The 27,987-nt window shown below is 44.8% G+C and overlaps 1 protein-coding gene across 5 annotated transcripts in view; it reads right to left on the bottom strand.

Moving 5' to 3' along the window:
* VPS8 (VPS8, CORVET complex subunit) overlaps positions 1-27,987 on the bottom strand; it is a 149,964-nt gene that overhangs the window by 87,252 nt on the left and 34,725 nt on the right. For 4 of the 5 annotated variants that reach the window (XM_019542951.1, XM_019542948.1, XM_019542949.1 and 1 more), the window contains 15 exons: positions 27,197-27,277; positions 25,838-26,008; positions 24,641-24,715; positions 23,869-23,904; positions 21,523-21,613; positions 18,730-18,776; positions 16,959-17,048; positions 13,989-14,035; positions 12,509-12,731; positions 11,082-11,171; positions 7,814-7,865; positions 7,342-7,384; positions 5,495-5,567; positions 1,558-1,677; positions 761-832 (listed from right to left, as the gene is read on the bottom strand). In XM_019542951.1, the coding sequence (XP_019398496.1) occupies positions 761-832; positions 1,558-1,677; positions 5,495-5,567; positions 7,342-7,384; positions 7,814-7,865; positions 11,082-11,171; positions 12,509-12,731; positions 13,989-14,035; positions 16,959-17,048; positions 18,730-18,776; positions 21,523-21,613; positions 23,869-23,904; positions 24,641-24,715; positions 25,838-26,008; positions 27,197-27,277 (1,311 nt within the window). The remainder of the gene's footprint in view (positions 1-760; positions 833-1,557; positions 1,678-5,494; positions 5,568-7,341; positions 7,385-7,813; positions 7,866-11,081; positions 11,172-12,508; positions 12,732-13,988; positions 14,036-16,958; positions 17,049-18,729; positions 18,777-21,522; positions 21,614-23,868; positions 23,905-24,640; positions 24,716-25,837; positions 26,009-27,196; positions 27,278-27,987) is intronic. The other variant, XM_019542950.1, reaches the window with a different exon arrangement.

Here is a 27,987-nt window from a genome sequence, read left to right as displayed (position 1 = left end):
AGGTGCGGGTCTCTCTCTCTCTGGCCTGGTACAAAGCTGCTGTCTGCAGCTGTGTCAAGAGAAGCAAACTACATAAATAGCCACCAAGTGGAGCTGCTTGTTATTAGAGCTGACAGTTCTGAAGGCAAGAGCAAACAGTATTTGGCAGCAAGAGACTTAACAAGAAAGTCATTAAGGAACTAGTCAGCTAACCTAGTCATCTGGTAGCACCCTGGACAGACAGCTCTGCCTCACTATTTCTTTCCTGTCCACCAATGATAAAAATGTCATTGGGGGTACGATGGTACAAATTAAAGGTCTCACTGATTCAACAGCACAGCTTCATCAGAAGGCTGGTGGTTAGCTTCTGGGAGCAAAAGAGGAGGATCTGCTGGCTGGCAAGTTTCTGTGAATACTGTGGAAGTGTAGCATGAATGGAGTGGACAAAGAGGAGTTTAGAAAAGTGCAGAAAAGAGGAGCTGGACATGAAAGTGCAACCCAAGTGAAGTTATGAGACAGGACTGGAGAATTAACAGTCCCTCTGCTTAATTTAACTTACATGCTCACAGCAAAGCAAGTGGTCTATCAGCTCAGGCTGCTGAAGTGAAACCTGAGCCCTAGCCTATACCCTCAGCCACATCTGCTGGCTTGGGTTTATAGCACCCTCAAGCCCTGGTTAGAGGCTTTTCCACATGTGGAAAGGCGGCCAGGGGCAACACCTGGGTTATAACTCATGCTAACTTTGTAGTGAAAACATCCTCCAAGGCTTGGTTGCACTCACTTTTAGCAGGATGTCCACGATTCTCTGTTGATACTCCACCGCTTGCTTGTCATTCTTGAAATCTTCAAAAGTCTACAGAAGAGGAGAGAATGTGTTCCATAATATTCTCTACTGGTTTCTGGAGACTCTCCTCCAGTGTTATTCCCACGAACAAAATGCCAACGTGTGTGGAGGTGGGGAGGGTGCCAGGGTGCACTGGACACTAAGTGCAAGCATTTCTTTCACCGCTGTCTGGGAACTTGAGGGTCCCGATTGCACCCCAGGAGTATCCATGCAGGATCAGGTCCCTCACGTCCCAGGAGAACCTGTCTAGCTTCCCCTGCTTACAGAGATGACTCAGAGAATCTGCAGGTGGCTCTCCCTAAGTGAGGAGGCCCAGGACCCATCTGGACCTCTGTTTGAAGCACAGGGCAGCATGGGACCTGATGTGGATACCAGCAGAGGCTGGGGCTGGCACAGGACCTGGCAAGGAGGCACAGGGCAGTGAGGGACATAGGGACAAGGGAAACACCTTGCATGTTGTCCTTCACTGGGCAGGGGCCTGATGCAGGGCAACAGGCATCAAATTTCACCCAACAAAGTGGATGAGCTGTGACAGGGCGCCTCTCACCAGAGCTGATCTGCTTTGTTTAGCAATGCCTGTTGTCACCCAGAGAGCTTCACCAAGGGTTTTCTGCATCAAACCAAGTACTTTCTAGCTTACCTAAAGCATCTCTTTCTTTAAAAAGTTGCCCTGTGACAGCCCAAGAGAAGCACTGGCTTTGTCCTCTCCTAGTGGGGCCTGAATTGCCTCTTACCAGTGCAAGGACATTAAGGAACTCCCGGGTGTCAAAGTGCAGCAGCGTACGAACATAGGGATAAACTTCTTCATCAGTGGATGCCTCGGCCGAGTGGAGGCGGATAAGAAATTCAAAGATCTGAAAGAGAGAGTGTCAGGCAAGGAACAATGATTTCCTTTTATGCCTTAACTGTCAGCATTTGAATGCCTGACAAAAGTTAGCTCCAAACCATTCTAAAACAGAATAGGACATTACCTGTTTAGACAGCTTAAAGTACAGTCTGATTTCATAGCACAATGTTCTGGCATTTACTGCCATTCCTCATGCAGTCTGGGAGAATTTCAGCATAAGTTCAATGAGCAGGCAGCATCATTATAAGCCAAGCAGATCAGTTTAAAATACCCCAGGGTCTCTTCAAAGCTCTTACCCAATTATTGACATTTACATTACTGGTGCTCACTGGTATGAGCCAAGATCATCTCTGTAGGCCCCCAACTGATGAAGTCAAGCAGGGAGCAGAAGTGATTAAGGCCAACCTTTTAACACTCAAGTGCCTGAAGTCAGGCGGCTGTATCCATATTTAGGCACCACATAAATGTCTGATTTTCAGAGACATTGTTCCCCAGTGCCATAACTAGGAGCTGCAGGTGTTCACCACCTCTGGCAAAAAGTCAGATCACTTTTTTAGATGCCTCTCCTGAAAGGCACCAGGCTTGTTAGCTCTCTGAGGCATTTTAGAGTTTACAGAAATACCATATGCGAAGCAGCCCCTCCAGAAAACAGCAGCAAACCTGGAAGCTATCAAACTCCAGTCACAAGCAATATGTTAAAAATGGCATTAACCACAGAGGAGGCACCATTTAAAACAATTTATGCATTTTGGGGATACTGGAAATGTCACCCTTCACCACCTTCCTGCCATTACACAAGCCAGTATTATTATTATTATAGATAAGAGTCAAGTCAAGTCAGTCCTGAGGCTGCTACAGCTGTTGGGGCACCTTAGATGCTATAATAAAAGATGCACTCGTGGAACTCTGGTTAGGTCTCAGAGGACTGGAAAAGGGTCAATGTGGTGGTCCCTATTTTCAGGAAGGGGAGGAAGGAGGATTTAAGTAATTATAGGTCAGTCAGTCTCACTTCCATCCTTGGAAAGGTCTTTGAAAAGATTATTAAGGATCATATTTGTGTGAGTCCAGCGGGAAAATAATGTAGCAGGGCAACCAGCATGGATTCATAGCAGGTAGACTGTGCCTGAACAATCTGGTTTCGTTTTATGACCAGGTCACAAAACACTTAGATGCAGGAGTAGAGGTGGATGTCATTTTCTTGGATTTTAGGACGGCCTTCGATGTGGTATCTCATCCCATTCTCACAAATAAATTAAGAGGGTGTGACATACATCTTTACACGGTCCGGTGGGTGGCAAATTGGCTTGGGGAGGGTCACATCCAGAGAGTGGTAGTAGACATGTCAGTATCGACCTTGAAGGATGTGGGTAGCGGGGTCCCACAGGTGTCAATCCTTGGACCAGTACTCTTCAATGTCTTCATCAGCGACTTGGATGTGGGTGTGAAGTGTACTCTGTGCAAGTTTGTGGATGATACTAAATTGTGGGGTGAAGTGAGCACTCCAGAGAGTAGAGAACTATTGCAGGCAGACCTGGGCAGGTTGGAAAAGAAGTGGGCAGAACACAATAGGATGCAGTTCAGCAAGGACAAAAGCAGAGTGCTGCACCTAGGACATAAAAATAACCAGCACTCCTACTGGGTAGGAACTGACCCTCTCAGCAGCACAGAAGCGGAAAGGGATCTCGGAGTCATAGTGGACTCTATTTGCATGACAAATAGAACCAAGGAGGTGATACTTTCCCTCTATGTGGCTTTGGTCAGACCGCAGTTGCAGAACTGCATCCAATTTTGGGCGCTGTGCTTTAAGAAGGATGTGGATAGCCTTGAGAGGGTCCAGAGAAGGACCACTCATATGGTTAGGGGCTTACAGGACAAGCTCTATGAGGAGAGACTAAGGGACTTGGACCTCTTCAGCCTCTGCAAGAGAAGGCTGAGAGGTGATCTTGTGGCTGCCTACAAATTCATTAAGGGGATGCACCAAGGGATCGGAGATGCTCTGTTCACCAGGGCACCTCTTGAGGTAACAAGGAGCAATGATCACAAACTGACAGAACAGATTTAGGCTAGACAACAGGAAAATCTTCTACACAGTAAGGGTGGTCAAAATCTGGAATGGGTTTCCAAAGGGAGGTGGTGCTCTCCCCTACCTTGGGGGTCTTCAAGAGAAGGCTGGATAGGCATCTGATGCCAGCACCCTTTCCTGCCTAGGCAGGGGTCAGACTCGATCTGTTGAGGTCCCTTCCAACCCTAGCATCTATGAATCTATGAATCCTAGGTCAGTTGAGTTCCTTTGCATCATTGGTGATTCTTCAGGCAGTGACCTGGTGGCACCCATCTTTTCTCTAGGTATGGATGGCCATTGGCTCGTAGGGAGCTCGTCTGCTCGTTAACAGGTCTTGTTTTTAGTCCTGTTGGGTGTCCACACACCCTCCTCACCCAAGCTAGCAGATGTGGGGGCGCTGGTTTAGTTGCTGACAACTCAATCATGGAGCAGACTGTACTGATTTACATGTACCAGATAGCAGACCAAGAGAGGCCTGGCCTGACACGGCAGATATAAGAGCTGAGCAGATAAACATGCATAACTAGGTCAGGTCATTTCTCAATAGATCTTCAGAAAAAAACTGGATTTTCCGCCTTGTGGTTCTGACCCCAACAAGATGCCAAGCAAATAGCATTTAGAGCCAGCCAACATCTGACATGGAAGTTTCTTGAGCAGTCAGAAGTCAGTCAGAATTAGGGCAGGGTGGGGAGGGGACATTGGAAAGGCTGTTGAAACCTGTGTCTTTCAAGCTAAATAGTGGCAAAGAAAGGTCTCCTTTGGATACCTGAAGGAGTCAATGTTGTGTACACAGATACACATACACATGGATGGCATTTAAAAAAAGAAACCTCTCAAGTCACTTGCTCCCTCTCTACCTCAAATTGAATACTGATATGGGGAATACAAAGCAACAACAGCCTATCTAAGGAGGGGGAGCCTTAGCCTTTCAGCCTAAGAGATGGCTACTCCCCTTGTGGAGTGTGCAGCAGCAGCTTCAGGAGACAACTGTCCTTCTGCCATATTGGTTTTTGGAGACAAGTTTTTACAGGCCTCAGTCTTCCTCAAGTTCTCCCAAACTATACTAGACTCCTTAGGGCTTTTGCTATGAGAACAATTAAGTCAGCAGACCAGTTTTTGACTTAATTAGGAACAGAACCTAATTTTTAGAGTGACAGCAAGATTAGCGCATGCAAGCTTATTTGTCCTGTAGCTCAGGGACGAAAACCCACAGGTCAGGGATCTTTCTGGTGCAAGAATAGGGACACTACTCTGAGAGGTTCAAATGGATTCTCATTAGAGCTCATGGGATGCAGTCAGGCTACAGTAATAGTTCCTTCACCTCCCCTCCCATGACTCTCCTCTCCGCTTCTGGGAGTTCTCTGAAACCTCCCAGCTGTGACTCCATCCTAATTAGCAGGTCTCATTCATTTGTAGGCTGGGCCTTCTCCAGAACAGGCCTGCCTGCTCCCTTGTTCTTTCTGCCACCATTACAGGTACCATATACAGCCCATAGTTTCCAAAGTCTGCTTAGCAATTGATGCAGGAACAACTGCATGCATTTAACCACTTACTCTTCAAGGGAAGAGCAAATATTACAGCTCAGTGCTAGTTTTGCTCACACTGCTTTACAGCGATCAGAAGAGAGTGTGTTATGGGATCACAGGACTGCAGGGTCCCTAGCTGCAGCAGTTTTCTATCACAAACCTATCCAGTGCAAAAAGAGGTAAATGAATCACTTTATTGTCTTACATCAAACAGCCATTAGAGCAAGTGTCCTCACCTGGTTTTTAACCAAGGGAACCAGATCTTCAGGAATATCACCCAACGGATAAGCACGACCTGCCAAACAGCAGCTGTGGGGAAGCACAGAAGACAGGGTTACAAGCAAAACACTGCCAAAGCACCCCCAGGTCCCGAAGAACATGAACAGCAACAGTCTCTTCTGACGTGCCTACTGTTCTGTACAAATTTAAAAAAAAAAACCCCAAAAAAACACTCTCTCAAAGCATCAGCAAATGGCTAAGCCTGCATCTTGGACAGCAGTGTTGTCATCCCAGAGAAATCCCTGTGCACTGAACACAACAAGAAGCACCAGCTACACAGCATCAGAAGCAGGAGGTAGAAAACTTGCAGTTCCTCAAAACAGCACTGGGAGAGCACTGGATCTCCTCAGAGATGCCACGGTCTTGGATTTGACTTGCTCAGATTTCCCAAGGATGGAATAGATTATTAGCCACCACTCCACAGTCTCACAATGATGACAGTCCCACACAAATGACTGACCACTGAGGAGGATGCACAAAAGTGGACTACAACAAGCTGCACTTAGATCATAGCATTGTCCTGGAGTGATATCTCAAGAGATAAAATATGGTTTTCTGAGCTATACAGCCCTAGAGCAGGTGGAACACACTGCTCTGGATACTGCTGAAGGGATACTGGGACCAGGCCTCTAATACAGGGGTTTTCAACCTGTGGTCTGCAGACCCCTAAGGGTCCGCAGATGATATCTAAGGGGCCTGCAAAAGAGGACTATGATTAATCAAAAGTATGTGAATACCCACACTTACAATTCAAAGGGTCTACATCTCCATTCAAAATTTCCAAAGGGGCCCGCAAATAAAAAAAGGTTGAAAACTAGTGCTCTAATACAACACGCTGAAGGTAGTACAAATGCTTCTCCTATGGCCTTGTGAGGCTATAAACAGGCACTGCCAAATGAAGTAGATCAACTGTGCTAGGACTTGTCATAGATAACAAGATGCAATAACGCAAATGTCACCTGTTGACCCATAGGGTTGGGCACCTGCCACTCCCAGGGTCCAATCCTGTAGGATATCTGCACACAGGGGAACCCCACATGCAGGTATGTCCCCAGGGAAAACCCTGCTGGAGATCCCAGGACATACCTCTGCAAACAGAGGACCCTGTGCACCCCAGGAACAGGCCCTTGAAGCCCCAGGAGCACCTGCCCAGGGTAACAGGAGAGTGCAGTCAGCTCCAGGCTGCCCATGTTCTCCTGCCATAAAGCAAACAAACATCTGCTGCTAAACAGCAGCACAAGTGTATACTGCTTGTATCATCTGACCCCAGGAGTTTTTCTTGCCCAAGCACAAGGGGGCTGGACCTGACAACCTTGTGAGATCCCTTCCAGCTCCAAACATCTATGAATACAAACATCTGTTGTCATTGCCACGTTCTGGGCATCTGTGGAACAACAAGGGACAAGGATGTCCATCTGCTTGGCCTTTGTACCACCAAAGAAACATTTACAGTGGCACAAAGGCAACATCTGTTTCCAGCCTGAGATAAGCAGAAGGAAGAGTCAGAAACACCAGAATTTTAATCCCACTATGCCACTTGGAGGGTGTGAAACCATGAGTTGCTGCACTTCTCCCTATGTTAAATTAGTGGCCCAAGGAAGATAGCACTCTTTTTCACAGAGTAAATGGACAGCTATGATCACTAGGATCATGTAGTCAAACGCAAGACAAAGACACAAAATTCCACCAGCTGCATGTTACAGAGGTATCAGGAGGATTAGTACCTCCATAACAACATAAACACGTGACACACAGCCCACTAAACACCACCACGCTACCCATATACATTCTGAAAGTCTCTTACCTTATATAGACTAGAAGCTTGTTGCCCATCACCACCTGCTCATCTAAAAACACATAAAAAGCCACCGATCACTTTTTCTCCCAACAGCTAATCATAACAATGTATAATCTTTGCTTACAGAAGACGGAGACAAACGTCATTTGCCTGAGTATATAATTTTATCCGCAGTAAAAGTGATCTTACAGTACAGTCTTCTATATAAAAATTATGGCATATGGAAAAAAAATCCATCTTTGCAGCCTGCTTGTACTAGAAAGTTAGTTGCTTGAACAATCTAGAAATGGCAGGTAGGCAACTTTGAACAGACTGGAAATACATCCTAAGTCTGAAATCTCAAACTGTGACACCATTTTCCCTCTCACCTCTCTACCTTAGAAGTTATCAGGGAATAGACAGGTTTAAGATGACAAAAAGTACAAGAAATGCCCAACAGTATCAAAGTCACAAGTCCTTAAAAAAAAGTATTCAGTACCTGTGAGAGACTTCCCAGCATTCAATGGAGGAGCGATGACTTTGAACAACCTCTGAAACAACATTGGAAAGAAAAAATCTCAGTATCAGATCAATGAGAACAAAGCAATGCCATTTTACAACTTGTTTTATAACCTATATCACTTGGAAGTGTCTCCCCAAAAGAGGGCAAACTCTAGTTTCTCCCCAAGTTTTACAACCAGAAAGAGCATGAAAGGGAAAGGTGCCCAAACATCTTCATGTTAGATTTTTGGGCACAGGCTTGTAAAGAACAATTTTTCCAACTATTTAGTTGGTCTAATAAAAGATATCACATTTACCCAAAGAACCTTGTCTGTTAATGTTAGCTAGGCATTTTTTCTATCTAACAATCATGCTATGATATTACCAGACTAGCTTCATCAAATGGACCTCCCAGGCCCATCAGAATGAAGCTTTGTCTGGTGAACCTTCATTGCTTCATAATAATTCAGTGCTTATGTAAAGACAGGGTGATTTGCACCTTATAATATAACCAAAGTGTGTGTGAGTGTGGTGTGTGGGTGTGTACACATATACACCTGATGAAGTGGTTAGTCTAGAAGATTCAAATCTGGCCTGCCTTCTAACCATGGGTGGATGTAGAATTTTGGAAAAGGGGGATGCAGATGGTGTGATGCCTCATCATATATAACACCACACATTTTTATCCAGGTAAACAGAAACTAGCTTTACTAACATGCTAGAAGCCTAGGGCTACAGTTTAAATCAAAGCAAAAACAAATATAAAACTTTACTGGAAAGTGAATTATTTTGCTATATCATATATTATGTATTAAAATAACCCACAAGACACTATGCAAAAATAAAATCAAAAGAGTTTTTTCTTTAATCCTGTTGTTGTTAGAATTACATCCACATCTCTTGCAGATTCATAAAACAAAATCTAGCCTTCTTGAGCATGCTGACAGTACATCAAATGCTTCACTCACTGAAAGTCATTTCCACACCTGAGTTGATGTTCACCTGCGTTGAGTTTATACTTTTAGCTACTTAAAAACAGTGTGCAGGGCTGTGAAATGGGAGCTACATTATCTGGGGCAGCTAACAGACAGTAGAACTGCAAAAGAAAAGACAGCCCGATTATGGAACATCAAGACTATTAAAAAGAAAAAGAAAAAAAGGACAGAGGTCTTAACACCTGTGGAATGAAAGTTCAGAAGGAACCAGGTAGATTAACATGAGCCATGAAGTCCAGTGACTCCCTCACTGCTGCCTGGACAGAAATGCTGTTGCCACTGCTAGGCAACTGGTTTTAAACTTTGGGTGGAGCAGAAATCAAAGAGGGGTGCAACTGCATCCAGCCTTGATTCACCCCATGACTATGCCTTTTATAACTGATGGGTTTTATAACTTGTATCTCTTGGGGAGATACCTCCAAGTGGAAGGCAAACTCTACTTTCTCCCCAAGTCTTACAGCAGGAGAAACCACCACTGACTTGTTCTCCTCCCCTACTTGGCCTCGCTGTTTCTCCTCTGACCCCTACAAACATCCCAACCACCAGCCAGACTCAGTAGAACAAGCCCCAAACCAAGCACCCACTTGAGTTTGTTAGCTCTGTGTTGCTCTGCACTCTACACACAGTAAGTTCAAGCAGCCAAAAAATGTGCCTCCCTCAGGAAGCCACCACACCTCATCTTTTTGGGGAGACCAGACAAAAGTTACCCATAGCACCCTTCTCCTCCAGCACCCATGTCCTGGACAGAGGGCAAAAGAACCTTCTTGCTTTGGAAAGCACTGTTTGCAATTCCACCAGGAAGGGCTTTGGGCTGCTTGAGAAACTAGCTGGGATTTGCCCACAAGGAGCTGTAGAGGTCTGTCAAATGGGGACATGAAGACATTGGTATGAAAGTCAGTGGAAGGTAGGCAGTGGAGGTTGAGGGGCTGGTAAGGAACTGTGGCTGTGCAGATGCGGCAGGCAGTAGAGCACTGTATGTTTGAACAATCCACTTACCAGGTCACAGGATGCATTGCTTGTAAAGCCATTATCCACCAGCTTCGAGAGAAACCGTTCTAATGAATAATGCTGAAATGCAAGCTGAGATTCCCAAGGCAGTGCCTGCCATGTCTTCCAGTAAAATTAATGGTTAACCCCCCTCCACTGCTCAAAATCTCCAATGCTATAAAGCCATCCTCTCCCGTGGGAGTTTCTACAGCTACATGGGCCTAATATGTGAGCTCTTAACAAGCAAGCCAGTTAGTGAAACAGAAGCAAAAGGAAACTTTAGACAGTCTAGAATTCAAAGCATCCTCTTTTACTACTTCCTAAGTTAGCCAGGATTCACTTGTAGTTTCACAGAAAATTAACTCCAAGCTGAAGTGTTATAAATTGGATGACAGATTTTACACACACTAAAGGATATAATGCTCACTGTAACTACAAATTTCACCATCATTTTGTAGGCACTACCAAAGCCTTTATAATAAGCACCCTGAGATCTGAAGTGTTCTCTCTGACGAGCACTCACTATCAGGTCTGGATACAACAGATGCCATCAGTAGCATGTACCATAATAGCGTCATGCTGTATCAATACTGGGTCATATGCCCGGCACAGGAAACAAATCTTGCCACCAGGCAGAGGCTGCTCCTGTTCCAGTTCTGTATGATTCTGTACATGGATGCATTCACACTGGAGATAAAAAGAGCAGGGAACCCAGAAGACAAAAGAACCTTGTATGGTGTGGGGTACAAAGAGAGGGGCAAACTCACATTCCTGTACATATGGAAGCCCAACTGTGCAAAAATGCAAGATGTGAGGTAGGGTACACTAACAGCATCAGCAGCACGGCCATTAGCAACCAGGCTACAAAGCAGTTCATACTACAACCTTCAACCCATCTCCCAATGTCACATTTCTTCTACATTTTTCATTTGAATCCATTTGCTTGTTTTAAAAGTCATGGCAGGATTTAAGCAAACAGAGACCAACACTTCTGCACACTACGAGTACCTCTTCGACCCTGCTAGATATGCTAAGATTTGAGATGCAGAGTTACCTTGCTCAAAATATAAGGAACAGGCAATATTTGCCAACTCAGAGGACACATACTATACCAGGGCTGGACACACCAAGCCACAGGCAAGGGCAAGCACTAACTTCACAAATATTTCAGTGGAATTCAAAAAAAAGGTTAGATGTGTAGATTGCACTTCTGGCAGGAGAGCCAAAAGGGGAGAGGGGAAGAGTTAAAAAAGCAGCGCTGGAGACCACACATAGCCTTCTTACCTCCATTGGACTAAGGAAGTCATTCATTCCACTGTTATAGACATAGATCATGGCATCATAGAGATGATTTTCCCAGCAAAGAAGAACTACCTGTGGGTGAATAAAGCAGATTTAGAGATTCTTTGAGCAGCACTGCTTAATAGCTTTTAGCAGCCTTCCAGTTTCTCCTCCTGTACCCCTAAGAGAAAGGTCTGTGCTTAAAGTTTACCCGACCCAATTGCAGGAAAAACTTTTTTCCAAAGGCAGGAGTTGACTCTTGCAGAATTCCAACCCCTGGAAGCGAGTGCCTGGCTCATTGCTGACAGCTCACATGAAATTAGAGCATCCATGCTCTGGCTGTGGTTCTGGAAAGAGGAATCCAGGTCCTCTCTCAACAGTCCTGAAATCTGGAGCAAGGGGATGAAAGGTCCTATCTCTTGGTGTTGGGTTGGTGAACTCTCTCACCAAACTGTTGGCACCCAACTAGTCAGCATGGAGGGCAGACCAAGATCCAGCCTGTGCCAGGGCAGAGAACTGAGTGGCCACAACTAGGGTTGGCACTTAGCTTCTCCTCTTATGCCCTCTACTGGCTTCTCCTGGAGGCTGTGGGTAAAGGAGGGGATCCACCCTTTGCTATGGAGCCCCTTAGATTCATACCAACCCAGCCAAGCTCCTATTCTGCTCTCTGCGCGACTCTCGCTGCTCAACAGAGAAGCAAGCAATGGAGCAGCCAGAGGATGTAGAGAGATTAACTATTATACGACTATTAAAATGTGCCTATAGCTGTACTGTAATGTAGCTGTAACCATTTTGTCTGTCTGCTCCTATTTCAAAGTAAATTGAGCTGAACTACAGTAATTTCCCTCAAATGAAACTAGTGGTATATTGTAGCTTAGCTTCACTTACAGGACAGATAAACAAAACCATTATAACCAATTCAACTGCAGTAAGCCCCCACCCTGTTTTCAACTGGCATAACTGTTTTGCCCCTTGGTGCCCCAGGCCATCTTTTCCCTACCCACCATGCAGTGGAAGACCTGGCCACAGTGAGCTGCTAAGCAGAGACTGAAGAGATGGTAGCTGTTAGAGGGTATACCAGGGTGCAGAGAAGCCATGCCTCCCTATTTACTCCTCAGAGTAAGAGGCCTAATTCAAATGCTTTGGTCTAAAAACTAGATGATGCTGTGCACAGAGCACAGCTTCATTTCACAATTGATCATATATTTTCAATACAGTCACACTTGAGGGCACAAGTGGCCCCAGCCTAAACACCACACACTTAGAGACATTTTATGAAGCTGGTTTGACAATGAAGGGTGTGGGTGTAGTTTCACTTGAAAAACATGTCCAGCTTGACCTCCTAAGCTGCTGTGAAAGATGCTGCCTTAAATAATAGCTCTCTCTTGCTCAGAGGAAATTCCAGGAAGTATTTTCCTGGGGAGGTTCACCTGCTGTATGTCGAGGCTGGTGATATCCATGTGCACAATGCAGGCCTCCATATTCTCCAACAGGTTCCTATCTTGGAAGTGAAGCAGCAAGTCTTTCATCACTTGAGCTGTCATTCCCATCAGCTTGCCACTTAAAATGTATGGCTCCAGGCACTCCAGGAAGACCCCTTTGGCCACAGAATTCTCACTCATCTTGTCATACACCTGGCTGAATAAAAGATCCCTAACAAGAAAAAAAGTGACAAATGCTCAATGACCCATAAAAATGAAAGATCCATGAAATGGTTTAACTGCCTGATGATCATGTCATCAAAAAAAACCCATAATAGTTGGCATTCCTTAGCTTAACAAGGACTACCCCTATGCAGGCATAGTTTAGCTTCTTCATAGTTGTTAGCTAATGAGGCTGTAGTTTTTAGAAGGGAAACTGGAAAGTTTCCTGCAAAAAAAGAGCATGAAGTCAAGTTAATTTGATAACAGTAGCTTCTGAAATCAGGCAGAGAGGTACTAGGGTCCATGCAGTTTTTGTAGAGGGGTATAATCAGTGGTGAAAGGTTATTCCTTTTTAACCAAAATCTGAGTTGTGCCAGTGTAACTAATGAGGACGCAGGTATAGTGGTATAGCTTATTTCCCTTTCCAAAAGGACTAAACTCAGCTAGTGTAAACATCTGAAAACTGCCACACCAGAGCCCATCCCAGCAGGCAGTTTCTCTAGCTAACCTCGTCTAGTTAAAGCCAGGTAACCCTGGTTTGTTGACAAACCCATATATAGAAATAACCCTGCAATTTTACAGGAAGCGGAAGACAACCCAGACCTCTTTTCCAGCACTATCCTGTCTGACCCTCCCAGCTGTAGAACTAAGCAAGTTCTAAGCAGGCCAGAGCCAATTCGCTAGAAAAGGGAAGAAAGCATCATTCTCTTGCCCTTATATTAGACTTAAACTGTGGTTTAATAATTCACCCAATGGGTTTAAAAGTGAATATATACTTTATGTAGAGTAGCTGTTTGCTCAATGGACTGGACAGTGCCAGGGAAATGCAACAGTCAAAAGAAAAGCCTGTTGAATCCATTTCACAGGGATACAAGGAAAAAAATCTAGAACAAAGGTGTGAGTTACTATAGGGATTCATCCTCCATAAAAACCCACTGAGCCCAGATCAGATGCAAGTTTACAGCTGTAATTCATGGACAGCTGGACCATTTACAAGGATAATAAGAAAATCCAGTTAGATTAGGCAGAGTTAAAACACAGAAGCTGTCCTAATTCAGCATAATTGAGAGTTTAAAAGGAACTTTCCAGTTTCAACACGTTACTATATAATGGCCAGTTAAGAGGTGTTTTTCACCTCCCAGAAAAGCATGAATACAGTACCATGAAAGGCCACATGCAGGACCAGAAGGGGCCACTGGGGTGGTTTGCAGGAGCAATCCTTATGGCTCTATTAACCTGAAGACAGGCAAGCAGGCTTGCCACTTACGTGCGCTGAAGTAAGAGGCAGTACTCGACTATGACAGGCACCATGTCCTGGGGAAGGACCACAAAGAAAGCATCAGACAGTTAGGCACAAGGTACTCTTGAATGGCAAGTGTATGAAACAGAGCAAATAAGAGAAATGGTACCGGATCAGCAATTTATTCACACAAAACAAGTGTTTAGTTCTTTGCCTGAATGAAAAAAAAAAAAATGTTCTACCACAGCCCAGCTCCACACAAAGCACCAGACTTCCCAAATTGTTTATTACCTGTTTATCAGCGGTACAACAGTGCTAAATAGCTCTGTGCAGATCAGGGCCTCACCACACTGGATGCCACCCAGATGATTTCTCTTTGGACAATACTCACCATGTGAATGTGGCACAACTGCAGAATGGGGAAGGGAGAGCGAGGCCACTGGCAGCTACGTGAGCACAGAACTCATCTCGCCTGCTGCAAGCTGCAGTTTCAAAACCTTTACAAGCGTCCCGTGGTAGATGAGATGGGGCACTACTAACTTCGCCTTTTAAAGCTGTGGTGAAGGGGTAGGAGCAGGAAGTTTCCCCCAGGTTTCTAGGCTGCTGGAAAACGCTTTGATTTTTCTATTCTCTTCATTGCCTGGACAGGAGGGTTCTCTCCTCCCTTCTACTGCAGCTGACAACTCAACTCCTCACAAGCCCCTCTACCACATGCTGTAGGGGATGTCCTCTACGGCTGTTACAGGCTCACCCCCCCAGTCTGAGTGTCCCACAGTACAGTGAAGTGTGGGGGAGAGAGACAGCACACCAATGGCCTTTGCATTTTTGTCACTGCAATAGAAAGTGTCATAGGTTTCACAGACCATGGTACCTGCAATCAAACTCAAGGTCAGACCATTTTTTGATCCCTTTGGCCACCCAGCTGTGAAGAGGGCTGGTGAGCCACACAATGTAAACAAGGAGTTGCTGCAGTGCGCCAGCACACTGAAAACCTAAAACAGAGGTTGGCAACCTTTTCAGGCCACAGGATGGACTAAGCCCTGGGCCAGTGCACAGGGAGAGTGTCCACAGCTGGCGCTCATCCCCACAAGGGAAAATGATTGCTGCCAAATCCCCCTGCAGCCACAGTGGAAAAGCACTGATTGCAGACACTATCCCAGTGCCACCACCGGGGAAAGCACTAGTGGTGCCTGGGTGCTAGGGCACAGCCAGCACATCCCCACCCACCTGCACTTAGTCAATCCAGCATCTGAAGCCCCACGCCCACAGGCCAGGCCACAGGTTGCTGATCCCTGAGCTATAAAAGTAATCAAATCAGTAATTCAGTAATTGAAACCCAATTATAACTAATGACATGGAAGAGGTCCACACACACCTTAACAGTGCAGTCGTTCTGTTTTGAACCCCTAGGATTCTATGAAGCTATATATAGCTAGCACATTAAATAACTAACAGTGAAGCCACAGAATAAGGACATTTTAGGGGTTTTAACAATCTCCTAATAGTTGGTAAGGACACAGCCTAGGACAAAAAGTTAGTTTTACATGTTAATGGTGAAACAACATAGGGTTTGGCTTTATTTTAGCTGAGGGGTGTTCCCGTCTGAAGAAACCCCCCCCACACATACACATACTTTTTTTGAAGGCTGGTTGGCTGATCTCAAATACAGGCAGATTTACCCCAAACTAGTAGTAAAAAATCTGAAACAAACATGCTTGTCCACCACCCAGCAGCAAAACCCTGATTGAACAGATGGGTTTAGTATAGGCCACAGAAGGCAACAGATTTGAGCTCTCTTGGAAGAAGGGAGAATAAAAAAACCCACACAGCAGCCAGTAAGCTTGGCTTAGAGTCACTTGGCAGTGGATTTTCAGAAAATAGCTTGGTCTCTCGGGAACAAATGTTCATTTTTGAGGCATTTTCCAAAATTTTTGAAGCCTCGTCTAACAAGAATGATAACTCCGGCAACTCTGGGGAAAATCTGAGGCAGCTAATCTCCCTACCTCCTGACCCTTAGAAGGAGCCTGGCAGACTGATTACAGGATTTAGAATATTAAATACACCTGTATGATTCTCCCAATTGCAGGGATGAAGTCTACCCCTCTCCCAAGCCTGGGCTCAAGAGCAACTCCAAAACCTGAACTGAAGAGCAAATGACCGACCATTTCTTCAAAAGAGTGCTGGCCTTGGAAAGCCCCCTCTGACATGCCATGTATATTAGTACTGGAGCTCAAAAAAGGTGGTCTGCTCCCCACAATGTGCCAAGCTATCATGGCTTTCACTCCCCTAGCAAAAAAAACACAACACAGTAGCTTATTCCATCATGACAAACCCTTACACCTTTTCAGCTGGCATCCAGAATGCCAAACAAATTCATCCTATGCATACTACCTGACTTGACATTTTTAAACTTCACCCTTCTAGCCTTGCTGGACTTTGTCAGTCACTGCTCAGAGAGGCTCAACTCCAAAAAACTGACATGAACAATATTTAAAAATGCTGAATGAGCCTCCTGAAGGAGGCAACAACTGCTTTACAGACACCTAGTAAAGACCTTACACTTCCTCTATAAACATAAATTAGAAATATGAACCATTTATTGGTCATAATATCATTTCCTGCTCAGATGGTTGGCACAGGCTGCCTCTTGGAGGAGGTTTTCTGCTCTTGAGTATTTTAAAACCAGGCAGTCGCACAAACTGGGAAGAATGGCTCTCAAGCTTCACATGGTGCTGGCTTGGAGAGAATTTCTCCTCAGGCTGTGATAAAGCACAAAAGGGAATTTCACCAATGTCTAATGCAATGACACCAATGACAACTATCAAATGACTGCTAGAAATTGGTACTCAATACTCATTTTAACATACATAATACAGTTCGCTGCTCAAGATGCTTCTCACGGTGCTTTTAAAAGCAGTTCTATATAAATCAAAACCATTCAAAGAAAAAAGCAACAACTTGATCACAAATGTCAAAAAGCCAGGTCAGGCACTGTACCTGAAAGTGTTGTTCCATAACTTGGATTTTTCCCTGGTCGGGACACTTCTTCAAAGTTCGATCGGTGTAATGGAGAAGGATTTCAACCATCTGGATGAAAGGAAGCCATGAGAAATGCACTCAGGTACTCGACTATAGCCTTCTCAAGGTGGGAGCTTAAGTCCTTACACTATTTATGCGCATTCAGGACCCTGGAGTTGGCGGCACCATGAGCTCTGTGGTCACCCACTGGAGGTCCAGAGTACTAGTGGACAGGAAGAAATGGGGAGCACAGGATCGAGGAACAGCTGTACTGCCCTGTAGTCTGTGGCCCGATGATCTCCACAAAGTAGGCTGCTAAGAGATGCAGCCCTAGGGAGAGCTGTAGCTGCTTTTGTAGCCTACTCTGAGCAAGGGCGATCAATCCATCAGCCTGATCCCAACGTGAGAAGATTTCCGCTGACATGACGGATTGTGTACAGAGAAAAAAATTTACAGAACCAAGGAGCTGATCAGCTCAAGTCATTAGCAAAAAAAACCCAACAGGCCAAACAGAACACCAAATGAGTTAGCATGATTTGTACTAGTGTCAAAACCTTGTAACTCTGGGTGCTGTGTGTTAAAGATCCAACAAGGAAGTCCTTGCAAAGAACAAAAAACTCCATTGGGAAGAGTGCCAGCGGCCTTCCCAGCATCCTTTCCTGAGATGTCAGCTTTGAACAGAGCCACTGGAACTTGAGAAAAAGAAGGGGCTCAGCTTACCTAAAAGTTCCTGTGTTTGTTCTGCCGAGGCTGTTTCTGTAACTACAAGTTCTGGGACCCTTTATTTGTGTTGCATGCAGCTTGTTTGGTTTGTCCAAGTTGTTGCTATGCAAAAGCAGGCATGCGAGATGGGCAGAACCTAGCTAGAATGCCACCTTGTTTGGCTTCCAAATAGCTGTTGCTGCAGCAGTGTTACTGAGTCTTGCACTATTGCTACCCACAGGCCACCTCCTCCTGTGCAGCACAGGAACTCTCCCAAGGTCAGTGAAACCACAGATGCCTCTCAGGCAGTGTCAGTCATCTCTCCAACATGCAGGGTCCTCAGAACAAGTCAAAGTGGCAGCCTCTGTTCGATCATTTAGACTGAATTACTGCAAAGGACTTTTACTGTTGGAAACCACTGGGGAGGAGTTCAGGTCCCCATGATCAAAGAGATGTTCAGGAGTGAGACACAGTTGAATATGAATGCTCAGGAATGAGAAGGTTGAAGCTATCTCCCAGTTGGTTTTCACTGAAACTCAGTATTGCTTCATTAAGAATCACAACCAACAGCAAGACTCCTATGGGCCACAGGAAAGGGTCAGCTGGCAGCAATAAGCCAGGAGATATGTGAATGGCTGGGTATCCACTGGCAGTCAGGCTGGGAGCTGGGTACATGCAGGATATTTGCCAACAGTGGGGCTAAGTAACCTTGCTCACAAAGGTTACATGCTGCCAGTGCCAGAGGTGGAAGAAAGAGGCAGCAGACAGCTGAGGCCTTACTGTCAAGGGCCTGCTAGCAAGGCCACATATCACACCATGCAGGTGGCTTTGTGCCCAAAACATGCACACCAGTGTGCCTGGGACCAAATTATAGGCAAGCCAAAAAGAATCCCACACTATGTGTTGCACCCCATGGAGATGGAAGATGGATTTCTGTGGCCCTTTCTGCTGACAACAGTTGTGAAATGTATTAGTGCAGTATCAGTACGCACGAGAGTGGGATTTGGAACAGATTAAAAACAATGAACAGAAATCAAAAACAACTTACTCTGTCTGCAATGACTGCCTTTCGCTTGCCGACATCTCCAGACAACCCTAGGAAAAAAACCCCCCCAAAAACTATAAATGTCAAAATCCCCAAAATTTCTCCTCAAACTTGCAAGTGGAAATAGACTGCTTTTGACTCCTACAGCCCAGATGCTGACAAAAGACAAGAGAATCGTAACTCCAGCAATCCTTTAGCTGATTCAGTGCATTGTTTTTATCCCTGTAAAACACAGAATCTACTCTACATCTAAACAGTAACTTAGATATGATTTCCTAAATGTTTGGGAACAGGTTTTGAAAGAGTCCAGGCTCTGGACACTGTGTCATTTAAGACAGGACTGAGGCCATGGACAGTTGTGCTGTTGCTCTCTGTGTCTCTGGAGTGCTCAAAACAGCAAGGGCAGCAGACCTCAGCAGCTGAAGCAGCACTTCAAAAGTGGCCAGAATGCTTCAAAAATGCCCCTTGTATGCATCAGCAGTCCTCTAGCATCCCCAAATGCTTCACTCCATCCCAACCATGGGGAAGAAGAGGAGGAAGGTGGACAGCCAACGAGCATTCTCCTGTGCACTCATGTATCCTCATGAACTTCTGAAGGCCCATATGCATGCAGTGATTCCTGCTCTCCAGACCGCTGCATGTCTGCACAGTGACAAATTTGAAGAACTCTGGAATTTGGAGTGCTTCAAATGCATATCTGAATACCCCAGGTATTCTTTTACTATCATCCCTCCTGGCACCAAGGTGCTCCACAAATGTTTATGATGGGATGCCTCAGAATAGCCAGTTACTATACATAAGGAACTCGGAGATTGTTGGTTGAAAATAAGTTGTATTTAACTGTACCATAAGGAAAAAATGTTGTATCTCTCTCAATAAAAACACAATTCCTTTATGTTCTGGATACAGATTAAAATCTATTAGCTTCAAGTCTTAAAATTTACCAAACTGATTCTACATTTCCTTGTGGGAGGCTGGTTTTGCACTTGCACTGGGGACTGCATGAAGAGGAGTCCACAAAAAGCCATTAGACCATATTCGTAGGAACCTCAAGGTAAAACACCCCAATTAGAGATCACTTGCACATTCAGTACAATTGACACAGGCCCACGTACCACACACCCAGTCACCAGCCAAACCCACTGCACCCAAGGAGAGGGTTTCATCATCCTGGTGTCTAGCGGATACCATACAAGGTCTGAGAGAGCATCTGCAGAAAAGCACTGAACTGCTGTGATCTGCAGCTCCCCTACCAAGCTCAACATAGGAGCTATGCTGGCTTCATACATTACCGTTTCCCATAAGGGACCATGGCCATTTTCACCACCTTGGCCCTCTCTAGTACTTTTTCATCCAGCAGGCACCATGCACAGAAGCATCTCCTTGGAGCCTCAAGAGCCTGCCAGCAACGTCTGGAACACTGTTTTCCAGTAAAACCAGAAAAGCATGATTTGTTTAGCCTAGCAAAAAAAAAGGCCGAATGCAAGGAGGATTACTCTATAAACACATTGGTGATGGTGGGTAAACACCAGGAAGGAAGGATAATATTGGTATAATATCCACTTGGGCATAACTTGGTCATGAATACTGAGACTAGAAATTAGAAAAAAGTTTCTAACCATCAGAGCAGCAAAGTTCTGGAATAGTTTTCCAAATGAGGCAGAGGTAATATGAAGCTAATTCCTTTCATTATGGAGTTTAGGAAGCTCATGGAAAAGACAGTACCGTGGAACAGGCACGATCCTGGATTTGGGAATTTAAGCTAGTGACCAGAGGCCTCAGGTGACTGATTTACTGATATCCCCAAGAGAAGGTTACAAGATAATTTGATCAATATGCGTAGCTGCTCACATATGAGGTGGCATCTGGTGGCAGGGAGCTTCTTGTCCTTGCTGATGGCACATGTCAAGTTCTGGCAGTAGAGGCTGAAACTAGAGAACTCTGTCTTGGGGTGAGATGCAACTTCCCGATGGCCAGGTTAGATGGACTTGGCTTCTAAGGGTGTTTCATCCACCCACCCCTCCCTCCATACCACCACCCTCAATACACACACACAGGAGGTAGGTTAGTTCTCCTCATGGCAAATAAACTTCTCAGGTGCCTGGCTGGTGAGTTTTGCTTATGTGCTCTGGGTCAAACCAAATGCCAATCTTGAGGTCCTGGTCCCAGGTCAGACCACCAGAGACTGTTCGAGTTTTGTGTCTTCTGTGGCATGGGACATAATCCATTTCCTGGGATCTCCTGGGTGTATTTCACCTAACAAATTCCTTGCCAGCGCAGATGTTCAAAGTACCAACAGTGGCCTTGCTCTCTCCTGTTCTCATCCTGCAGCCCACTGCAGTTTGAGGCCTTTGCTCCTCTGCACTAGAAGTCCTAAGTGTGCTGTAGCACATGCAAGGGGAGATAGTTCATAGCTTGTGGTCTGCGGCAAGGTGGGACAAGCATTCTTTTTGACCCTTCTGGACTTATCCATGAAATGGTTACATGTGGTCACAGGCCAGCTAGACTTGGTGCCCCAAGTGATCCCTTCCAGTCTTCTGTTTACAACTGGCCTTTTGGCAAAGTGGAGGCAAATGGAAGCCATTAACGAAGGAAACTACAAAACTACTAGGACTGCAGGAAAGCAAGCCAGGCCATAGTTACTGATATATGCACCAGTCCAGCTGCATCCACACTACCAGAGCTTTCTTTCCCTTCATTTGACAAGAGTCTCACTTGAATGTCTTTTTGTACAGTGACTTCATTTTGGACACACGTAGAAAGAACTATCCAAGTGCCTTGAAATTAAAAACTTACCTACAACAGCCTTTGCTTTACCTTCATAAAAAGACCAAGCTAGAGCCAGGGCCTCAGTAAGACAGTCTTGTTTCAGAAGGTGATCCACTCTCTGCGAACAGGAGGTACAAATAATACAGGACTTAAGAAATCCAGGAAAGAGGAGCAATCCTTTTAAGATGGGAGTTTCCCAACCCAGGGGGTAGTGCTGCCCATTCCCTACTTCTAGAAGACAAGTGACAACAGCAGGCACAGGGTTATTGGAAATGTTATCACAAGCTAAAGCAAATAAAGTCTCAGGCCCTTTCAAGTTTGTCAGGGAGCCTCCTGAAACATGCCACACCCAGCAGGGAGGCTAACTGTTAACACATGTTATTTTTTGGCTTTTACATTAAAACTTAAGGAGGGTCTGAACATTTTCCTAACTTCCAGTAAAGGAGAGGCAGGAAGCTGTGTCAGTCTCAAGTCGGGCAGAAAGCAGGGCAAAGTGGCACCTTAGAGACAAACTAGTGATGCCTCTCTGAATAAGGTGCCTTTCTGCCCTGTTTTCTTCCAGGTAAGGGGCTGTCAACCCAAAAATGTTGAGAAGTGCTGGTCTAGGGGTCACAAGCCAAATTACTTGATAGGCCCCCTTCAGAGAGATTTTTAATGCTAACCATTTGAAGTGAAACCCTGGCCCCATTCAAGTCAGAAAGTGAAAGACCCTGGAGCTGTTCCACTCAAGAGCCTTGCCCAGCCTATGCCACAGCAGTCCAAAGTTCACGCAGCACTCAGAGCTATGAATTTTCCCCCAAGAAACCCACCATTCACCATCACAACAAGAATCCATTCCCAACCACCCCTAGCATCTTGCTCTAGTCCCTCATCTCTTCTACTATTCTTAAGGTACCACCCTGATCAACTAAGGTACAGATACCTCCTACATCACCACATCCTCTCAAGTCCTGAAGGAGCTTATATTGCTATTGGGAAACAGAAGTTAACTTTCCCTTTTATCATGCCCAAGCTCACCCTGGTCTCCTTAAACCTGAAAACACGACTATGCTTTTAAATAGTTACCCTAGACTGAGGTGGAGAAGGCTTTTAAATCTCCGAATCAAAGGTACAAAAGCTGTTGGGAATGTGCAGTTCAGGCAAAGGCAAAAACATCAGAGGGAGGAAACGTAGACCTAACTGGATGAATGGTCACCACAAGAATGAGATGGGGCAAACAGCCTAGGAAGCAGAAAAAGGGTTCAAAATATGACCTGAAAGAGCTACAAAGATACTTCTTGAAGGGATAAAATATGAATTTCCTGAGACCAGGCCTTGCAAAAAAGCCACAACAAACAGCAGAGCCACAGAAATAAAAAGAAAATGAGGAAAAAGAGAGAATGCTATGGTCAAGAACTAATCTAGATAGGGCCCAAAACAAAATGAAACTGGATGGACCAAAGTGAATAATGCAGAACAGGGTGGTAGAGCTGGGGGACTCTGCCCCACCTCTACAGTCGGTGGAACCTGGGGGATTTTGCCTGTGCCCACGCCAGGGCCAAACAGCTGGAAAGTGCGTCCATGCTGCTGTTATTTCTCCACCCTCACTTTCTGTGACAAAGTAGACTGTAACCTACGAAAGCTTGTGCATCTCTTAGAGTTAGTCTATGAGGAGCCACCTTTGAGCAGCTTTGCAAACCAAATGCAGAGGTAGGATAGGACTGTTCAGTGTTAGACTCTCGGGGAAATAAACTCCAAGAGAGAAAGACAGCTAATTTAAGTTAAAGGATAATGCTAATACAAAACCAAACTAGTATAAACTAGCCAGAAACAAATTTAAGCTGGATACTAGGAGGTTAAAGCAGAAGAACAGAGTTCTGGAACACTTTTCCAATTGGAATAGTGATGGGAAGAAGCGTAAGGAGTATTCAACTAGGAGGTATTAAGAGTGAGCTTGATAAGTCTATGAAATGGGCTGCCAGCAACAACTAGGGACTTGATGCTGTTGGTTCCTTCCAGTTCCATGTCCCAAACTGGTTAGTGACTCATAGCTACCTACAGCATACTGCATAACAATACCCTGAACCTGTACTGCCTCACTACAACTCAGTAGTGGTAGAAACATTGCAAGGCATCTTTGTGAAGAAGATGCGTATGATCCCTATTCAGCAGCCACGCATATGATAGACTGGAGCCTGAGGGCATGCTGTGCTGAAACCTGTACTCAGAAAATAAGGGTGAGTAGCAGTTACAGATTCAGAATGCTCTACCTGGAACTTGCTTGACAAATTCTAGAGGTTAGAGCATTAGTTCCTCCTGTCATCAAGCTACTTCTGAACAATGCATGCAACTGATTTTAGTTCAAATATGCAAGCCCCCAATCTTTTGACTTACCTCTCTCCAGCTCCTTAATGTCATCACATGAACAGACTGAAAAGGTGGAGAGGAAAAAAAAAATGCATAAGGAAACTTCTCATGGGTGACTAGGTAAAGGACTAAGAATGCATAGATTTGTACACCTCCACCACAGGATTCACGTTACACATCTGGGCTACAATTACACTCCACAGGCTGGAAGTACTCCCTACCAGCTGTTATACAGCTTCAGTTTCCCAGGAGTTCTCATAAGAGTGGGTATTGATCTATTCTAAGTAAAAGGGGGCAGATTGGGGGGAAAAAAAAAAAAAAAAATCAAGCACATGGAGCTTTCTCTTATTGCTTTACAAATTGGAATCCAACCTCCCTCACACTTCATCTCTGCTGGGGTGAGGGGGAAGTTGTTAACTTCAGCCTCACTTGGCATTATTTACCCATTACACATTTATTCTGAAGTAGCACCTAGTAGGGAGTCCTAGCCTTGCTATAGGCTTTCTTTCACCGTGCATCTTGGCCAAGACCAGAAAGGATTTAGGAGATAAAAATATGCATCAGTGGAGTTCCTGCACAAAAAACCCTTCACATTTAACAGCCCCAGGTGTACAGCTTCCTCAGCAATAGGAGTCTAGTGCTTGGGGCACTGGATACCCCAGTGAAGTGGGAGAGGAATCTCCCTCCTTGGCAGAGGATGACTTCTGCTAGACACCCATCTACCCATACCACTTTGAGTTCCCTGAGATGGCATGCAAGCATAGACACATTATGTTTCTGGAGGGCTACCCACATTTACCTTTGTACCAAGGTAGAAGATCTGACTGCCACAGCTGCTGATGGACTGATAGCAGGCTTTTTCTCCAACCAGTGCCTGGAAGAAAACCAAAACAATTTCTCCTGATACAAGGCTGCTTTTGTTTGTGTTTTTGGAGGAGGTCTGTGAAAAATGGTCTTGCTTAACCTTGGGCATGTTTAGGAATGAAGAAATTCAACACAAGGGTCAAGAAGAGACAGCAGCTCACACCAAACCCAGTATGGAAATGAGGGTGGAGTCCAGCAACCAGACCATGCTCACAGTTGTTAAGTATGAGCTTCCCTGGGGAAGAAGTTACCCAGTACAGAGAGCCCTGTCTAGATTCATGTGCTGGCAGTGACAGTAACCCTGTTCACAGGACCCTGCAAGTAGCTGGAAAGAAAAGAAAAGAAAAATACTATCTGAGAAATGACAATTTAGCTTTGCTCCTTTACAGCACAAGGCCCTTCTAGTCAGGTGTACTTGATTAAGCCAGTCAGAGATCATTAAGAGTATAGGGCAAAACTTAAGATAGGGCCTACACCTGGACAGCATCCTTGACTGTAGTCTGCCAGTCATTACTCACTTCACTTCTTCCTCATCCACATACTAAACTGGCCCACCGCTGCCCAGCATGGGATCTGGTGATATTACTGCAAAGATACAACAGCTGCTGGAAAACAGCTCTGTAGTAAGACTGGCTGAGTGCTGAGCTGTACACCTCCACTTGGCAGCATGCCCTGAAGTACACTACTGAGCTCTAACAATCTTCAGGGAAGTGAAGGGGGAAGAAGAAGCACCTATAGTGCCCAGTGTTTGAGGCTGATGTTATATGTTTTAAAGACTCCCTTCCTTTCAATCTCAGAACTTGTAGAGAGCAGCTCTGGAAAAGGGAAAGGTGGAGACGCAGAAAGACTGTGCAGAGGCAATAACCTCCAACACGTGGCCACACTGGTATCCTCTTCTCAGCAAAAGAGTCCAAAGCTTGGCAGCAGAAAGGCATGTCCTACACATGGGAATGTGCAGAGGCAAGACTTGAAGGATCACCTGCTCAGGGGCAAACCAATATGAAACAAGCTTTTTTAAAGACCTTTTTAAGATGATTCCAGCCTCTCCTATTTAAAACCACATTTGAACTAGAAAATATCGTTAAATCTGTAAGTGAAATACTGGCAGGCTACAAGACCCATCTGTCCTTACCAGAGCCTGGCTGACATTGCCCCCTGTGGCCAGCGATTTGAAGTGGCTGCTGTTGTAGACTAGCTGAACCTCTGAAATCTCTATGGTTTCCAACTCCTCTTGCGTCTGGCGATCTATCACATGGAGCTTCTCCACGCTATCCAGAAGCACCACCGTGCGCGAATTCATCCACTGGGAAAAAACCACATGGCAAACTCCAGAAACATTTCACATGCACCCTTATCAGCATCACAGATGCCCAGAACATCCTTAGTATAAAACCTAGAAGCAGCTGACAGCATTGTTAGACAGGATGCCTGAAGTATGGCTGGGTTTTGCATCTGTAACCACTCTAGGGTGGGAGGGCAAGTTCATGTGAACAAAGGTGAAAACCAGAAGACTTCCTTGGGAGCATCCAGTTATCACAGAAACTGTCTCAAAAAGTAGTGTTCTCTGCAGCATATGCCTTTAGTCTAGAAATAAGTCTACCACAAACCTCGTTCTCTCCATACAATATTTGTTCCCAGACACCTGAAGATCCCAAACTATTTTATAAGTATAAAATTTATTCTTGACCACTTGCAAGGGGAACAGGGGACCAAAGATGTTTACTGGCATCAGAGGAAGAGAATAACTCTGACCTGGGAACTTCAAAGCCCAATATTTTGAATTTTAGCCAGCAGACCATAACCGCAGAGTGGGAAGGCCTTTTCATTTGTTCTTAGCATGATTTTTTTTTTTGGCAGCCTTACATCTCTAGGCTAGCAAAGACAACTTTTCAGCTTGCCATTACTGTATTTTATATTATATATTTATCATTTAACAAAATAGTTTTAGAATGTTTTTGTTGTTGAGTACATTCCTATATGTTAGACATCAAACAGTAGGACAATGCATTAGCAAAAGACTGGCATAGTATAAAAGAGTATGCTACCATCTTCTTGTGACAACTGAACTGCTACTTGGTACTGATACCTGAGAGTTCAAACTTGGCAAGAAAGATTTAACTCCATAAGCCCTTCCAAAGACCTTTTTTTTTTTCTTTTATAACTTTTGTTCACCAATGGCACGAGCAGTTTAGTTGGCATGATGCTATGCACATTGCACATACCTTTTCCTTCACCTACAGCCATTATTTAGACTGTCTAAGGTGGTGTTCTATGAAAAGCTACAGCAAATAAATTCATCTTGGTTCATAAATTCTAGATCCAAACGACCATTTTATATACCTGAAAATAGCATGTAACATTTGTTAGAAGCAGTTTGCAGAGTTAAATTACAAACTCCTAGAAGCTGAGGAATGCTGGCAAACACTTAACACTGGAGGCTGTTATTTCCCCTGAAACAGAAGGAAGAATGTTTACCAGAATCAATACTCACAGTAAAATTGATGAGGTCGTAATGCAGATGCAGCTGCTTCTGCTTAGTAACATGTATTGCACCCGAATCATCTCTCTTTACCTAATGATGGAATTAAATGAGAAAAAAAAAAAGGCTCAAGCTCAGTGGTTTTTCCAACCCGGTATCTTCCCTTGAGAAATAAGCCTCCTAACACTTTTACCGGGGAAGATAAACATATTCCAAAGAGATCCATGGCCCCTGGAATAGGCAGAGTATGCAGTGTCAGCAATTACAGAGATGGCCATTCAGCAGCTCCACAGTTGAGGCTGCATTCTAAAACAGGCTTCGCATGGGACATTCATTCCTCCCCCAAAGCAATGATCTTTCAGAGGCAAATGTCACACATGTACACTCTTGTCTTTTGACTTTTTAAATAGTCTTTTGTTTCATTTCTTTTCAGACATTTTTAATACGAAGTGCTTGAAACAGAAGTCTGGCCACAAACTGTTTGCTATAGTCTGTCTTTCCCTTGGGGGCTTGACTGATCTCTTTATAAAAAAAGACATCAAGTACCTACAATTGACAGAAGAGCCACAGAGTAGGAACTGTGCAGAGACACAAGACCCGGGGGTTTCCCATGGCACTTAACCATCAATTGCCTCGACATACATCTTTTGAGATCCATAGCTTGGAAAGAGCACACACAGCCCTCCATTCAAGTGCTCTCCAAAAGCCAATCCATCTCCCCTTGACTTCAACAGGAGCTGGACCAGGCCTCAAGCCAGGGTACAAACTGTACAGTGAAGGAAGGTCAAAACGGATCTGGAGAG

The sequence above is a fragment of the Crocodylus porosus genome, unplaced genomic scaffold, assembly GCF_001723895.1.
Source record: "Crocodylus porosus isolate Cpor-Errol unplaced genomic scaffold, CroPor_comp1, whole genome shotgun sequence".
Lineage (NCBI taxonomy): Eukaryota > Metazoa > Chordata > Crocodylia > Crocodylidae > Crocodylus > Crocodylus porosus.
This window is presented reverse-complemented; position numbering and strand designations above follow the sequence as displayed.